Source organism: Mus pahari, chromosome 23 (assembly GCF_900095145.1).
Source record: "Mus pahari chromosome 23, PAHARI_EIJ_v1.1, whole genome shotgun sequence".
In the NCBI taxonomy this organism is placed as follows: Eukaryota; Metazoa; Chordata; class Mammalia; order Rodentia; family Muridae; genus Mus; species Mus pahari.
In genome coordinates this window covers 37,599,347-37,617,604 of record NC_034612.1, presented here as the reverse complement: position 1 = coordinate 37,617,604, position 18,258 = coordinate 37,599,347, and the positions used below count along the sequence as shown (strand labels likewise).

General features: G+C 37.8%; 1 protein-coding gene across 6 annotated transcripts in view; it reads right to left on the bottom strand.

The window, feature by feature from the left end:
• Pan3 (poly(A) specific ribonuclease subunit PAN3) overlaps positions 1-18,258 on the bottom strand; it is a 118,153-nt gene that overhangs the window by 22,061 nt on the left and 77,834 nt on the right. For all 6 annotated transcript variants that reach the window (XM_021186648.2, XM_029533696.1, XM_029533695.1 and 3 more), the window contains 3 exons: positions 6,428-6,675; positions 4,233-4,337; positions 2,872-2,929 (listed from right to left, as the gene is read on the bottom strand). In XM_021186648.2, the coding sequence (XP_021042307.1) occupies positions 2,872-2,929; positions 4,233-4,337; positions 6,428-6,675 (411 nt within the window). The remainder of the gene's footprint in view (positions 1-2,871; positions 2,930-4,232; positions 4,338-6,427; positions 6,676-18,258) is intronic.

Genomic DNA, 18,258 nt, shown 5'->3' with positions numbered 1-18,258 from the left:
CTAAGAATGAGTTATTGATATATTAAACATTTTATTCTAATATTAATAAAATCAAGACAGATTTTGAATTATCTCTAGAGCATAAATTTAAAATAAGTTGTGTTAAATTGAGAAGGGTGTTCGTTCATGCATATACATGCACTGCATATATATGTGTGAACCTATGTGACATTTGTCATCGAAACTCTTACAAATCATCTCTGGCTCAGCTAGGTACAACTAAAGAAACTATGCTTCCCCCAGTAATTAAGAAGCGTAGTGCCGACAGTGAAAATTAACAGTCAAGTGACTGGCACAAGAGGCAAACCAACTATGATATTTGCAACAACCTTTTTGATGACTACCATGGTTTTTAACAACAAACAAACAGACAAGGTAAAAGATAAACTCTGCTTAGTACACAAGGCTCTCCACAGCAAACACTATCTGGCTTCAGAAGCTGTACATGATTTGTTTGAAAGAGGTCACGGAACGCTAAGGTTATGACTATAGGACTTTTAGCACTGTCCTTCCTTCAATCTGTCGCACCTGTGACACACTACTGTTCATTTAACAACTATCACGCCCCTGAAGCTACCTCAGGATTCCCGGGAGCACAGCTCCCTGCACTGTGGTCCCAACTCTGGGACCTATTTACCATTAGCTGCTGGCTTGTTTTATGAGTGCTTTCTTGTATTAAGATGTGTTCCTTTTATGTCTGGTTGATTTAGTTTTTATCAAAGGGATGCTGAATCTTAAAAACAGTATTATTAACTATTAGTCTATTCTATGTGTTCGGCTCAGTCTAAAAAATCCACATACTTTTGCTTATGACTAAAGGGGTGCTTAGTATTAAAATAATTAATGTAAAAAATATAATGTACAGATAAAAGCCCAAAAGAAAATCAAATGGAAGATTACATATTCTACAGCCCAATTCTACCAGATCATATTGAAAACAATAAGAGAAGGGGGAACAAAAAAAAAAAAGATGTTAGGGTGAGTTTTAGCTTCTCCTCCTCTAAGACTGTATCAAAGATGAGTTAGATTAAGAGCTCTTGAGTATTTAGAACTCGCTGCAGTAAGCCTATGCCACATTTCTCAACCTTGGCATAACTGACCCTGGGAAGAGCTGTCCCGCACACTGCAGGGTGTTCAGAGCACTCCCGGCCTCTGTCCACTGCATGCTGTGCAACACTGCTTACAGTGATGACAGCTCAGAAGGTTTAGGACATTGCTAAAGATTTCTGAGATGTAAAACATGCTTGACTACACGTATTTAGTCCATACTGAGGAGATGGAAAGAAAGAGGACAGCAAGAACAGATTAAGAGATGAGCCAGCATGAGACTTTAAGGCTAATAAGACAGTGAACATGGCTAGGCATTCGTCACACCCCAACAGTCAGGAAACAGAAGCAGAGGCAGGCAATTTCTGAGTCCCAGGCCAGCCAGGGCAACACAGTCCAACTGCCAAATAAAAGACTAATAAAACAAAACACATATAGTGAACCTCAGAAACAAGACTCTCTTACAAAAATGAAAGATTCTTGGATTAGGACTTGTTTGAACAAACCTATACAAGACTAAATTAATAATATTCTTTAGTTTATATTACTCAAGTCACTGGTTCATGCCTATGCCAACACCACAGAGTGTTAATTTTAGTTATATAACTTCATAAAAAGGTGCACGTTGGGTGTAGTCACTTTTTAATCATATTAGCAAGTTTCTTCGGTGTTGCTGTCTATCAGTATACTTTCTTCCATAATGTCCTACTAATCCATCCACTATTCTTCAGATGAGCATTCAGACTGCTTCAGGTTCCCACAGCTGTGTGTACATTTATGACTATCTTCCGGCTGAAATGATCCTAGTTTACCTTGAAACACTAGGTTAATGGTTTTGAGTTTTCCAAAACAGTTACATGTTCAACAATTTAAACTATCATCAATATTGAGAATATACAGATCTATATCCTACCACTATAAGGTGGCAAAGTGTTAAATCATTTCCTACTTGTATTTCCTCTTGAAACATTTCTTGGCTATAAGGATCATCCATATAAATGCTCACATTTATCTTCAGCCATTTTTCTAGTGAGCTGTTTGATCAGGTCTTTTTCTATTATTTGTCAATTGTATAGATTACAAATATCTTCTTCCAAGTTTTAGTTCCCTCTTTTTTACATTAAAAAAATAATTATTATTTTACGTCTAGGAGTACACTGTTGCTTTCTTAGGATACACCAGAAGAGGGCATCAGATCCCATTACAGATGGCTGTGAGCCACAATGTGGTTGTTGGGAATTGAACTCAGGACCTCTAGTAGAGCAGCCAGTGCTCTTACCCACTGAGCCATCTCTCCAGCCCTTGTTTTAGTTCTACTTTAACAGCAAGTGTCTTTGGGTCATTTTTAAATTTTAACTTAGAAGAACTTATCAGCATTTTGTTTTTATGATTTTAGCCTTCAGTGCTGGGGAGTAAATCAAACTACCAGTCCAAGTGCTTTCCACTGAGCTAAATCTGTAGTCCAGTATGTTCTTCACAAGGAAAAAAGGGCTTCTTTGAGTCTTGTATAGTAAACCTTTACATATTAAAATGCTTTATCAATTTACAGGTATACACAGTAGGAGTTTTAAAGTTTTTAGGCATATAAGTCCTTAATCTATTAATTTTTTTTAATATGGCTTAAGATAGGACCTAGCTTTATCCTCCTTTCTTTCTTTTTCTTCTTCTTCTTTTTTTGTTTTGTTTTGTTTTGTTTTGAGACAGGGTTTCTCTGTGGGGCCTTGGCTATCCTTGAACTTGTTCCATAGACCAGGCTGTCCACAAACTCAGAGGTCCACCTGCCTTGCCTGACGGTTGGAAAGAAGATACCATCATGCATTTTACCTGGCATATCTGCTTGATCAATTTGAGCCATCGTTATTAAATGTCTGTTGATCAGCTCCTAAGAATAGGAAATAAGTATTGATAACAAATTCTAAACAGAGGTTCTGATATCTAGATTTTCCATTATACCTAAATATTTTTCTATTTAAGTATTTATATATATTTTAATACTCATGTCATAACATTTCTAGGTGTTACTAGAAGTAAATTCCAATCCTAGACAAACTATCTCCCATGATTAGTCTAAGTTTAAGTAGTAGTAGCAATAATAATAATAATAATAATAATAATAATAATAATAATAAAGATGAAGATGGTGGTACACAAACCTTTAATCCCAGCACTTGGGAGGCAGAGGCAGGCAGATTTCTGAGTTCCGAGGCCAGCCTGGTCTACAAAGTGAGTTCCAGGACAGTCAGGGCTATCCAGAGAAACCCTGTCTCAAAAAACCAAAAAAGTGCTACAAATCAACCTGGAATATATGAGATCTATTAATATAGTCAAAAATTCATTCTAAAATCATTACGCAGAAACTAAGGACATAGGTCAGTGAACCAATGTTTGCCTAGCATGCACAAGGTACTGGGTCCTATCCTCTGCAAAAGGATATAAGGAGCACATCTACACTTATTTATGAATAAACTACTACTTATTTATGTAGCACTACTACATCTTATTTATGAATAAGTACACGGAAAAAAACTGTCTGAAAAACAAAAACTACTTTTGAGAATGTACGTAATAAGAAGTTATAAATATCAAGAATATCTAAGTTGCTTACCACAACAAATAAAAAAAACAAGAAAGTATACTATTTTATAAAACCTACGTTAAGATTTTTGTTGGGTCACTTAAAATGAAGCTTATTTCTGTGTCAAATTAACAGCAACAATTTAAAAGTTAAAGGGCACTTAATATATATTTTATTTAAGAGTCCTTCCCATTTGGGATGGCTCAGTGAGGAAAGCCCTCGCTGCCATGCCTGATAATCTCAATTTTGTTCCCAGTACCCACATAGTAGGAGGAGATTCAGCTCCCACATATGCTCTCCCTGACATATTCCAAGTAAGCATACATGAACATACACACACAAATAAATAAACCCATGTAAGAATCGTTTCCGTACCAAAAAAAAAAAACATGAAACACAGAAGAGCAACACATTTAAATAGTAATTCTGTATTTTATACTCTAATACATTATTTAAGATTTCCTTAAAATGCTTTTCTTAAACATAAAACTTGCACAGTCTAAATCTGCTTGCTTAGGAGACTGTGCTTGACAACACACAAGTGCTCTATTTTTTCCCACCCTAAGGCACAGCTGACGGTCAGTGTCTGTGCCAGCTTCTGAAAGCATACCTGTCGGAGCTCGTCGGCCATAAAGAAGGAAGGTGCATTTGCTTTTGGCTGCATATAAGCAACATGAGGTGCGGTTGGAGGATAAATATGATAGTTTGGAAATACCTAAAAAGGCAAGAAAGTGGAAAATATGATCATCAATTTTTCTCAATTAGTAAGCTTCATCAATTTTATAAAAGTTTAACTTTTATTTGATAGTGATAAATTTTGGTATAGTTAAAATACAATTTTATAGAATACTTTCTGAATGAATTCATTTCATAAATCTTCTATTTCAACAATTTTAAAAACAATACATTTTTTAAAAGTCTAAGAAGAAAATATTTATTCAGATATAAAATTTCAGCCCCACTGAGACAGCCAAATAAGTCTTTGGCAGAATGCTCTATTTCTAATACTTCAGTAGTGGATTTTAAACCAGTTGGGAGAGAGAGAGAGATGCCAAGCTCTGCAGGGTAGAGTGAGGTAGAGCTACTGACCCCTGGCAGCATCTCTGTGGCTAACAGTCTGCTGGTACACCTGTTCCAACACTCTTAAGCTGAAACACACCAGGGTCAGCCCCAGCCCCCAGCTGCTCTGGTCCCTCCTCCCTAGGGCTCTTCCCTTCGTCCTTGTTGTATCTCTAAGCTTCTCCTCATATCCACTCCAATGGTTTGTTCTCTTTCTTAGAAATAACTTCAGCTGTTTTCTGTTGTCTTCAGACATAACTATCTCAGGTTTGCATATATATATATATATATATATATATATATATATATATATATATATATATATATATATATATATATATATGGCCTGAAGACTGAAAACATTATAAAATATACTGATCTCTACAAGCAGTAGGGGCATTTCTGTGACAAACAAATCTCTACATAGTTAAGTGCAATTTCTTCTTCCTACAATTTTTTTTGAATTACCAAAAATTATTAAACTGGTAAGATTTGGCTTGAAAGGAACAAGTCTCTACCTTGATCATCTGACCGTGTTCACTGTTCTAAGGTTTATGACGTCATACCACCCAAAACAAAGCAGAAGACCTCCCCAATGGTTTTCTGAAGGATGTACAGGACTTACAGGTTTCCACATTTATTTCTACAGGACAGTGGGTCACTACTCTTCTCATGTGTCAAATAAAACTCTCTCAAAAGTACAAGACTTGAGTGTATAAAACACAGCAGAACTAAGCTTTCCAAAAAAAGACAAACCTGTTTTCTTGTGTCACTCAGAAAGATCTTCTGCAAAATATTAAATTTACTTTAGTCTGGCAGTCAAATTGTGCTCACTGAAACGCACTCAAGATGTTTAGTTTAAGTTCCCATCATTTTAATGGAATTTGGTTTTCTTATTCGAGAGCTATTTACTAATTCCTTTAGTTTTTTTTTTTTTTCTTTAATGTAAAAACAGTGAGGCCAGAGAGGCACTAAGTAACACAAGGGTCCCCCCAACCCCACCCCTGTTCTGGCATTGGTAACTCACCCTGAGACATGGACATGTTCTCCCTCTCGTCATCTTTGTAAGCAAGTCTATCCCCCAGTAGACTCTCCCCATCACCAGTCATTTGGCTGCTCACATTCATGGCTCCCCCTTGTCTGAAACCTCTCTCCTGCAAGACACACTACAGCCTTTACCACTGCATGCCATTCTGCGACCTAGAGCTCTGCCCTTCACAGTACTGCTATATCTGAGTCAACATGGTTCATCAACTTGCTTTCAATAATTAAGATACAGCCTACTTTCTTCAACTTCTTCCCAAAGGTAAACTTGCCTACCCAGTAGCTAGAAACAAAAGCCAGAGAACATCAACTTTAGCTAGCTAAGTCCTGACGAGGTAACCCTGTTGCGGTAGCCCCAGCACACTAAAACAAAGTACAACTACATCTGATTTCTGAGTGAAATTAGGAAGGAAGAATCATACCAATTTAAAGATATGAGAGTAAATTAAAAAGTAAAATACTTTTTCATGTCCCTAAACACCTTCCGGTGTGTGTGTGTGTGGAGTGGGGAAGCAGGGTGTGTGTGTGTGTGTGTGTGTGTGTGTGTGTGTGTGTGTGTGTGTGTGTGTGTGTGTGTGTGTGTGTGTGTGTGTGTGTGTGTGTGTGTGTGTGTGTTTGTGTCCTCATTAGTTAAGGAGCAGCTTTTCTAAGAGCACTGATTAATTATTATTATTAATAATTAATCTTTGACAGAAGCCATACCATTCCAGTCAAAGGTGCTGGAGTTGTATCTGTATAGAAGTAAGTCGTCCCCCCGACAGTCTCCTTCTGGATCACCTGACCAGAGGACGGAGTCTGAGGAACAGGGTTATTGGCAGGAGTGGAGGCACTAGACGGCACCATGAAACTTGCTGGGTTTGGAGTGTGGCTTCTTCTTCTAGGAGCAGGAGAGGTGTGTGGAGTAATTTTGGGGGAATGGAGAGGGGAAGATCCAGCAGACAGTGACATTCCTGGGGAAGATGCAAAACAGGGTCTTAGTGGAATAGCACACTGGTTTTAAAGGGGGAAAAAAAACTGGAAAATAAAATGCAAACATTCATGTGAAAGAAACATCCATTTTAAGTGCAAAGGAAAAAAATTGTCTTAAAGCAAGTGCAAAGAAGTTTCTTTTTCTTAACTACAGTCACTTCCAAATGAAATCAGCAACAGACTTCTCCTAACACTATGTAAGAATCACCCGAGAGTAACAAATTAATTTAATGAAATCATGAAAACTACCAGAACTGAGACTCTTGAACAGCTCTTTTCCTCAGTCTTTTAAAACTGTTATTACTACCCAAACGACACAAATATGCAAATATTAAAATTCAAATATTAACAGCCTACTAAATTCCTTCAGCAAAATATGAATAGCAAAATTTCTTGGGGAAAAAAAGGTTGGGACTATGCTAAAATACAGAGTGGCAGGCTAAGCACCAAATCTCTAAACAAGTCCTATTTTGACACCTGTCTGCAACTCTAGATGTACACGAAACATCTGGAAGTGTTTCAGACGCATGTCCAAGTGCAAGTCACTCAACCGCTGTCAACAAAATGCCACTTGAACAATGGACTCTATCACAGATGTGTGGAGAAGGGAGAATCAGTATTTTTACCCTTTGGACTATTCCATGCCAGATGAGAAAGTAAGACCAAGTCACATGTAAAAGCATAAAATGATTTCCAAAACACTCAAACAGAAATCACACTGAAAACTGCATGCATAAGTGCAGACACAATGCAAATTATTTAAAGCCAGTTGAAGTCAGTCATAAGTTTAAGGGAGGTGGCTTGTTTGAGCAGAGATGAACCAGGAAATCTAGCTACAATTAACACTTGTGTAGGAACCAGTTCCTATTTGGGGAATGTCTAAAAATCTACACAATTGGGGGAGGAGGGACTAGCAAAATACCTTTGGCCATAGAGCTATTATTAATGGTATATTTTTCAATTTTCTAGTGTCTCATAAAACATCAAGACTTTGTGTTTAGAAAATAAGGTGAACAAAACTGAGCTTAAAATTAAGAAGAGACCTCCCGTCTCTGGTGAGCACTTTGCACTTCTAAAGCCTCATCACAAGAATGGCATCTGACTCTCCCAGTACCTACCAGTCAGAGCCTAGATGCAGTTTATGTCATCTCGGCAAACACATGTACAACGTCAACAGGAAAGCCAAGACTCAAACTCAAGCCAACTTCAAATTCCCAACCCAGTATCTCCTACTGCTTCTACTGTATTAATAGTGAAGTAGGCCAGAATTCCAAATGTCAAGAAAATGGGGGAAACTTTAAAAATCCACCATCTCTACCCCCTCCAAAAAAAAGGGTTAGAAAAAAAAAAAAAAAGAAAAAAACAAAAAAGCTATGAAGTCCAGTCTCTGCTTTAAGATGAGCCATATATTATCTTAGTTTTAACCAATATGGGGCTTTGCTTTTATCTACCTCTACATTTACACAGTTAGCTACAGGAATCTACAGGAGTCTACCATATTACTTATACTTAACTCTACTCACTTAGCTAAAACTATGGGCTGTATATGTACTGTTTCCCCACAAAGCTAGCTTCAAAGTATCCCTGAGAGGAAACCAAAGATGAATAAATTAGTTCACTACTGTTCTGTTCACTAACAGCAATGTGTGTAGTAGTAATCCTGCCCTGCTCCCCACCTAAAGGTGTCCTGAGCATCAGTCTACTTCATCCTTATACCACCCTGGGGAACAAGTATAGCACACTCACTTGACAGAAGGAGAAACTAGTTTAAAGCACATACTCCAATCTCTGTCTCAAATGAAGGAGAAGAGGATTTGTAGTCATCTCAGCAGCTTCAATTACTTACTTAGGTTATGTGAGGAAGACATAGCAAAGCTTATGGGAAGGTCTTAGCTCTCAGTAGATATGGAAATTAAGAAAGTCTGTAAGACTAAATACGGGCTGGCGAGATGGCTCAGCGGGTAAGAGCACTGACTGTTCTTCCAAAGGTCCTGAGTTCAAATCCCAGCAACCACATGGTGGCTCAACAACCACCTGTAATGAGATCTGACACCCTCTTCTGGTGTGTCTGCAGTCAGCTATAGTGTACTTATGTATAAATCTTTGGGCCAGAGTGAGCAGGAACTGAGTGAGTAGGCAGATTGGAGGGAGCAGGGTTGACCAGAGTGAGCAGAGGTTCTAAAATTCAATTCCCAACAACCACATAAAGGCTCACAACCATCTGTACAGCTACACTCTACTCACATACATAAAGTAAATAAATTAAAAAAAAAATACATCATCACAAACAATGCAAGGTGAGTGAATAGGGAAAACTGCTCACAGCAGACTCAAGTATCAAGACTTCTCTGAACCATTTTTACTTTTGTGAAATTATGTTAGTGCAAAATTGTAGTTTATACAGGCAAGCTGAGGTTTACTAGAATTACTCAAATACACTAGAACTAAAATACATTCAATAGTGATCTTTAGTGCCCACGCAGCTAAAAGCAAAATTACCTGAAAAACTGCTATACAGTATCTAGGAAACGCAATGTGCCACTCACATGAGTACTAAAGAATGGGGTGGAATTCCCACATAGGTGCATAAACAAAGATGTACCAAACATGCTTGTTAGTAAGCACAACACCAAGTTAGAAACAGCACAAATGAGTAGAGAATACTATGTCGACAAGTGGTTACACACAAGAGGCTGAATTACAATTAACAGACTCTGCCTAAATCAAGGGACGATGACCTAAGTACTTGCCCTTAGCAAAGCCCACACCTATTAATTCCAGCTTTCAGGAGGCAGAGTCGGGGATAACTCCATGTGGGAGACCAGCTTCGTGTACAAAGTAAATTCCAGGCTGGCCAGGGTCATAAAGAAAGATGCTGTCTCAAAGAACACTTTATTTAAGGAAGGGAAAGGAAAAGAAAGGCAAGGCCAGGGAAAAGGGGGGAAAAAAAAGGAAAAGAGAATATCTAGTTGAAAATATTTCCCTTCTACAGCAGTAACCATAGAAATAATTTCCCAAAGGATTCAGAATCCACTTGATCCAACAAAACTTTCCTATTAATAATAATATTGACATATATGATAGAAGAATGAAAACATCTATTTTTAATACCTCAAATTAACAATGTTCACCATTATAATTTCTGTATTACCTTCTTTTTCTCAATTATCAAGATGACACTGTCTATAATTTCAAGCTGAGAAATGTAAGTGACTCTGAGGATAAGCTAACTACTGTAGAGTACCTGGAAAACCCCTATCCAGATACAAGTGAGCAATGATACAGAGGTGTCCAGGAGAGAGATAGAGCTGCTCTTTTCTACTTTGTGGGTTCTTCGTCTTACTGCCTGCCCTAAGTCCCCTCGCACCCTGATCTTACCCTCCAACACTAAATAGTAGAGAAACAACAATAGAGGAGAAAGGAGATGACAGACGGGAAAGAGATCCTGAATCTAATTTCTTCCTTTTGTTTCTTCTTTGACCATGGCTACAAACAAATCTCAACCAAATTCCCTAAGGGACCAAAAACCACCCCATCTCTCGGGGTCCTAGCATTTATGTACCTAGCTTATGAAAAGCTCCCAGAATTCAAAGTACCACACAACCACAGAAATTGTCTGCAGATGGGAAAACCATGCTTCTGTTAGAACATGAGACAGATTATGGTCTTCTGCTACGGACAGTCCGAACCAGCCCCACAGCCCTACACCTGGGAGTAAATAGAAAGCACATTCTTAAAATAATCTTGTGTTTCTTGAGAAACCAAATTCCAGAAATCTCAAAAATGTCATCTCCCCTCTTCTGTTTTAAGACATTAACTGTGCTGTGTATGGTAGGAAATTATAAACAAGAGCCATTTTCACTGAAATAAGCGCTTTTTGGGTCAGTGGCCAAGGTTTTCAGAAGATCTATATTTTTTAGTTCTATATTTTTAAAACAGTTTTGATAGTATCTATCCACAGCTTTTGGTTTCCTGTGGAAATATAATCAAATTTTCATCCCCAACACAAAATTTTTCCTGACTTCCATTCTAATGTTAACACATACTTAAAGAACATAGGCTGATATAATTCTACAGTTTTTTTCTATAACCCAGTATCTCTTAGCTGTTGTTGATCCTTTCTCATTAACATTCTGAAAATTTAAAGTTGGAGCACTATTGATTCTACCCCTTTGTCATATAACCATTTCTTTTAAGGTGGAATTAGAGCTTTCTACAACTCCTTGTCCTGTAGGATTGTGTAGTACACTGGTAATATATTTTATATTATAATATGCAAAAAACTGTTTCAATTTATTAGAGACATTTGTAGAGACATGGTCAGTTTGAAATTGGAAGGTATCCCCATGATAACCATTACTTAGAGTAAATGTGTAATTACAGAAATCGGCCTTTTCAGAACTTAAAATAGAGAAGCCCATTAACATCCTGAATATGTATCAAAGGCATAGTAGATTTAGTTTTCCAAATGAAACACATCCATTTGCCACATTTAAATTCTTTGGGTACGTTTACGGTTAACTCCAGTATATAATGAGGCTTAATCATATAAGAGACACATGTGACAATTTTTTATAATGCCTTATTAGTTTGTCTCCAAGTAACAGAAAAGGCTCTTTTTAAGCTTTAGCTGTTTGTATGATGCTTTTCATGAGACTTTGAAGCTTCTAATACACTTCCTACCAACAACTGGTTCATCTCATTTCCTTGTGCTAATGAACCTAGCAGACCTGTGTGTGTAACAAATCTGGTTGATGTATAATAAATAATTTTTATTCCTGATTGTTGCATCTGTATAAAAAAAACAAGGTTATTCTTAATTATCAGGAATAAATTCAGCAGTTCCTATACACAGAACAATTCTTTCTGCAAATTGAGAGTCAGTAATTATATTAAGAGGCTCAGTAAACTCTAATAATACCATAAGAATTCCATATAACTGTGATTTGTTTATCCAAGGGCTATAGGCTCTATTTTACGTGGCTTATTTGGTTCGACTTCTTTGCATCAATAGAGAATGCAGGTGCTTCAGAACTGGTGCTTCTATTACAGTATGTGGGAGAATCTTTTACAGTATGTGGGAGAATCTTTTACAGTATGTGGGAGAATCTTTTTATAAACTGAAGATGCTTGCTTGCTTTTAGGATATCTGTTGCTAACATCTCCCTAATGGTTGCTACAAGCTCTTTACCAATCTTCACTGATTACCTATAATGACATAATTTCACCATTAGTGTACGATTTCTGCTAGGTTTGTTCCTGAAAACTGACACAGTCTTATTCTTCCTTTTATGATTAAATCAGAAATGTTTCTATGTAAGTCTTTAATTTTGTACTTTGTGTGCTAAGAAGATCAATTTTACAGTACTATCTTCCCATTGAATAATGAGCCTAGTAGGAGAAAAAGTTGAAGGCAAAATAAGCAAAATACAATCAAGTTTGGGATCTATGCAATCCACATATGCATCTGCAGTCTTTGTTCTATTAGAGTTAACCCTCTGCTTCAGCCACTATCTTGGACTTTCTTTGTAGTTTCTGAGGAGCAACCTGTAACCCACAGCATGGCAGAATTCTTTATTCCTTAAACATTTTCTCTAAAGTATCTGCATCTGAATTAGCCAGCAAAATAGCTATATAATAATGAATAATGGATACAGGAAATTGGTTACAAATTTTATCTAGCAGCTGCTGCACAAAATACCGACATAAAGTTGGATTCTTAAGCATTCTTTGTTGAAGAACTATTGACTGATACATGTTTATAGGCATTGAGAAAGCAAATTTGTCTTTATCTTGCTCATACAAGGGGTTACTTAAAACAACAACAACAACAACAACAACAACCAAAAAAAACCAAAAACAGTCTTTTAAATCAATTACTATCATAAGCCATGCCTTAGATAATGAAGAAAGGACAAGAATTCCAAGTTGTTAACAAACTCATTGGTTAGATTACTCTATTTACAACTCTTAAATCTGTTAATAGTCTCCAACTTTCTGATTCTTTTTTTTTTTTTTCCCGAGACAGGGTTTCTCTGTGTAGCCCTGGCTGTCCTGGAACTCACTCTGTAGACCAGGCTGGCCTCGAACTCAGAAATCCGCCTACCTCTGGGTCCCAAGTGCTGGGATTAAAGGTGTGCGCCACCACGCCCGGCCTGATTCCCTTTTTTATAACGAATATTGGCAAATTCCAAGGACTGACAGACTCTCCTATCTGCTGAACCCCCAGCTGCTCAGGTGCTGCTTTTTTAGGTCTGCTTGGTTGGCTCATTGGCTAGTCAATCATTTTAAAGGCAGAGCCAGTGATACTTCAGCAGTGCACCCTCCCCCACCTCCATAAATTTGGGAACTCAATCTCTGTTATGCCCCATGTTTGGACAATTGGCACAGTCTGGGTTGTTTTTGATGACACATATCAATACCTTCCCCAGGAATATCTACCATTTCACCACTTATTTCACTATGGGGCTATCTCTGGGACTGCAGGAATATTAATCTGAGCACCCCACTGTTATAAAAGATCCAATCCCTTCTCTATAAATTTATGGGTCAGCCACATAAGGCTTTAACTTCCCTATTTAACCTTCCAGTCCATTTAACCCAAAGACTTTTCCTTTGAAACCATCTATAATTCCATCATACTTTGTTCTATTGATCTGAGATAACTTTCCAATTCCTAGAAACTAAGTATAAACATTTTGAAAAGGCAATTCAGAATTCCAAATTTTTCTGTAAAATGATAGTTACATCAGCTCCTACAGCAATACCATTCATCTGCAATTTTAATTTTGGCCTCTGATAATTAAGAATTGTTTGCCAAACACATGTTTTCCAGTACTTCCAAACTCTCTGTTTTTCCCCACTGGAGCAGCTAGCAACCCTATCTACCACCTGTGTTAACCTGCATCTCTCTTTTTACACAGGCCATAATTTTAACTTCTCCTCTGAAATCTTTATCTGTAATTCCGGATGTTCAATGAATCCTTGGGACGTTAATTCATTCCTAAGTGTTCCTAAGATCATTCCTAGTGTTCCTAAGGGGAAAGGACCATAAACTCAAGTGATTATTTTATAACATTGAGTTTGGGGGAGTAAGATGTTTATCCGTGCCCAAGTCTAGAGCAGTTCTACAGTTCTCCTGCCTTAAATTTCCAATGCCAAATAGACGGTTTTTAATCTCATGTTATTCCTCGGCTGAAACCTCTAGTAATTTTTGCCACTGGGCTCCAAGCTAGGCCCCCAAGGCATTTCCCAAAGGTAAGAATGTCTCTTTTGGATCTAAATTCCTAATTCCAATGGTAGCTTTCCCTACACTGCACAACAATAATCCCACTATTCAAGAGGCAGATGTGGGAATTCCAGTTCAAGGCTAGTTTGTGCCATATAGCAAGACCCTGTTTCAGAAATCAAAAAAGTAGCAAAACTAAAATGCACAAAATTCATGAAAATTCACTAATAATAACATAGAGAGAGTTAAAAACAAACAGCAACTAATTACTAAAACAAAGGACACAAAAGTGACAAACAAGGTATTTGTTCTTGTAACAGAGCAAGTAGGTTCTCCAAGAGTAAAAAATGTATAAGCATTAAAATTAAAGAAAAAGGGGCTGGTGAGATGGCTCAGCGGGTAAGAACACCCGACTGCTCTTCCGAAGGTCCGGAGTTCGAATCCCAGCAACCACATGGTGGCTCATAACCATCCGTAACAAGATCTGACTCCCGAGTGTCTGAAGACAGCTACAGGGTACTTACATATAATAAATAAATAAATCTTTAAAAAAAATGATCTCAAAAAAAAAAAAAAATTAAAGAAAAAGCTCTCAGAGGTCAACTAAAGCAGATCAAAACAAGAAATTATGAACCACAAAAGGTACTGGGGACACTAGCTAAGAATAAAGCTAGAGAGTACAAAAGCTTGATTAAGACACGCAAAACAAACTCAAGTAGAACTTCCAGGAGAAAAAATTTTGGAGAGGCAACATTCAATCAGAGAAAACAACAAAACAAAAATATACTTCATCAACAAATTCTGAGAGCAAAGGCTCTGAACAGAAAATAACACATTTTTCCTGACTAATTATGCAATATTGTAATGGCCAAAACCAACACATACTGGAAAAACAAATGATCTAAGAGCAGTATGGAAAGCGAAGGAGGAGGAGATGGGAGTGGGGGAGAACACGGGGTAGGTTTGAAGGACAGTGTTTGAGGAATGGAGGCCATGATCTGAACTGGAAAACATGCCAGAACACTAGTACAAGGAAGAAAGGTCATAGATCTCTAAAAGAGGAGTGGATGGGTATGGAGACAGTTTTAGGACTGGAATTTCTGTGGTGAAAAGCAATTCGACAATCAATTCATTAGGGAAAAAAGTCAGGGCTGGAGAAACGGCTTTGTGGTTAAGAGCACTGCTCTTCCTGAGGTCCTGAGTTCAGTTCCCAGCAACCACATGGTGACTCACAACCATCTGTAATGGCATCTGACGCCCTCTTCTGATGCGTATGAAGACAGCTACAGTGTACTTACATATAATAAATCTTTGGGTTGGAGCGAGCAGAGGTCCCGAGTTCAATTTTCAGCACCACATGATGGTTCATAACCATCTGTACAGTCATATACATGAAATAAATAAATCTTTGAAAAGAAAAAAATCATTTGATGAAAGTCCTGGACTGTAAAAATGGCTGGATTTTTTTTTTTTTTTTAAAAAGTCTGAGACAGTTTAAAGCACAAATGTAGTTGAAATTCTACAAAGCCATAATCCTGAAAGGGAGAGCGCAGCTAAGAGTCTTGCTCAACATGTAACTGCCCAAGTATGACGATGGCACATACCTGTCATCCAAGTCCACAGAAGAGTAGAAGCACGAGGATCACAAGCCAGAGGCCAGCTTAGAGAGCTGCCTGCCTTGTGGGGAAGAGTTATAAAACAGAAACAAAAATGCATCACCTTTAGTACCTATTTCATACCACATGCAAAACAGCTTTTAATATCCTAAAAACAGCTAGACCCATGACACTGTCCCTTCGGTTGAGCAACAGCCTCACCACCTACAGCACGAACAATAAAGGAAGACATTTACATGTTCAAAGTGAGACTAATAAGAACTCAGCCATTCATGTATTTTCTAAGGTGCGATCGTGGTAGACAGGCCGCAGTTTAGTCTGTTCAATAAAAAGAATGCCTAGAGCACACAACAAAACCAAGTGAAATAAACAACTAATCAAGCAATGCTACCAGAGATTTCTTCAGAGACAACATTCAAATGTCAACCAACCACATGCAAAGGAACACAGTATCACTAGGGACATGAACATCAGACCCACAAGAACACACTGTATTATTCCCTAGACTGGTATAGGCAAGAGCATAGCAACAAATGCTGTTAGTGAGGGAGAAATCAGGTCTCATTACTTCTGGCAGAAATGTAAAATAGTGCAGTCACCCTGAAAAAGAGTTTAGTTCTTCAAATTGTTAAACATTACAGTTTGTCTTGGAATCCCACTACTATTTATATTTCCCAGTAGCAGTAAGAATATGTCCACACAAACACTTGCATATGAATGCCCAGAGCACATGATCACCATCACTGTTGAAACTTGGGAAAAAAAAAAACCCTCAAATGTCTACCAACTGAGAAATGACTCTGTGAAATATGGAACTTAGAGGATTGTAATGAACACGAACCCACGCTACTATGGGGATCACACAACATTAAGTGAAAGTGGCCAAATACATAAAGGTCACTTAGCCTATGCAGTAGGAAAGCAGAACTATAGTTCTAAGGGCCATAACCCTTAAGTCTCAGATAAGAAAAAAGCACAGACTACAAAAGACACACAGTTTATCTACAGTTCATGGTTACAACTGCCCAACCTAGTGAATACACCAAAGGCAAGTGAGCCGCACGTACATTTAAAGGTCCTGTCTTACAATAAATATGTAAACTAAATACCAGCAAAAATACTTGAGATCCAAATCATCCCAAAAGCCCAGTTGAAGGAGGGAGGGGAGCAATGAAATAAAACAACACACTAAACCCAACTCATTTACATGAACTAGGGATAAAAAACTAAGATAGGCATAAACTTACATATAGACAAGTAGACTTTGGAAAAGAAAGTAATTAAATTCTGATAAGATAATTTGAGGGGGCTGGAGAGATGGCTCAGCAGTTAAGAGCACTGAGTTCAATTCCCAGTAACCACATGGTGGCCCACAAACATCTGTAATGGGATCTGATGTCCTCTTCTTACCAAAAAACAGTTATGATATATTCATAAATATAAATAATATAAATAAATAAACAATATTTGAACACAGGTTAGTATCTGTGCTTATCTGCTATTCAGATGACAATTCTACCTAAAAAGAACCTAAAAAAATGCCTCTAGTTTGGCAAAAGTAACAAGAATTATTTTAAAAAAAAATTGCCCAAGCTAAATATACCTGTGGGAAAGTATGCATTGAGAAAACCAGAAAGCAACTTAAGAAACACAAACAAAAAGGAAGTCAGAAAAACAAAACAATTGGGGGGGGGGGTGTGCTCAATCTTCTGTACCCTGTGGTTTGGCGTGCATGTATGTGAGCGAGAGTGTCACACCCTGGAACTGGAATTCAGGCAGTTGTGACCTGTCATGTGGATGTTTGGAACTGAAATCCCAGGCCCTCTGGGAGAGCAGTCAGTGTTTTTAACTGCTGATCTATAGATGATATTACATTAGCAACAGTCAAAGGTGACCAACACTGTTGTCCTCAAGATGGTCTAGAATTCTGTAGGAATTCATCAAGACAACAGGGCTGCTCTTGCAGAGGACCTGGGTTCAGTTCCAAGCAACCATATGGTAGCTCACAACCATCTGTTACTCTATTTCTAGGGGACTCAATGCCCTCTTCCTGGTCTCCATGGGCACTGTTCAAATACAGTATACATGCATGCACACATACATGCATGCACTCATACATACATATACACACATACATGGAAAATACTCAAACACATAAAATTAGGTAAATGTACCTTTAAAAAAAGAGAAACAGGGCACCAAAGAGGAGCTCAAATATACATTAAAAAAACCCAAATATTAAAAAGGTGGTAAAAATAGGCTGCAGAAATGGCTCAACAATTAAAGAGCCCTGCCTGGTCTTCCAGAGGACCTAGGTTCAATTCTCAGTGCCCAGGGCACAGCTTACAATCATATTAACTCCAGCTCTTGGAGAGCAGCTTTCTGGCCTCTATGGTTGCTGCATGCATATTGGGAAACACCCTTACACAGGAAAAGTAGGGGTGTGGGGGATAGGATGATAAAACAAACTTCAGGGGAAATGTGACTAAGTAACCAGATGTGACAACTTGCTAGGCATTGCTAGGTGACCCAAGAAATAAAAGGTACTACCAGATAATTACTTGGAAAAACAACAGTGATTCCCTGTCATTCCCATCAACCTCAGACCAATACTCAGGAGTTTAAAATGAAAGGGAGAAGCTCTGATACTATTTAAAAAGTGTGTGTGTTATCTCACACATAAAATACAAATGTCAAAAAAAATATATGCATAAAAATAT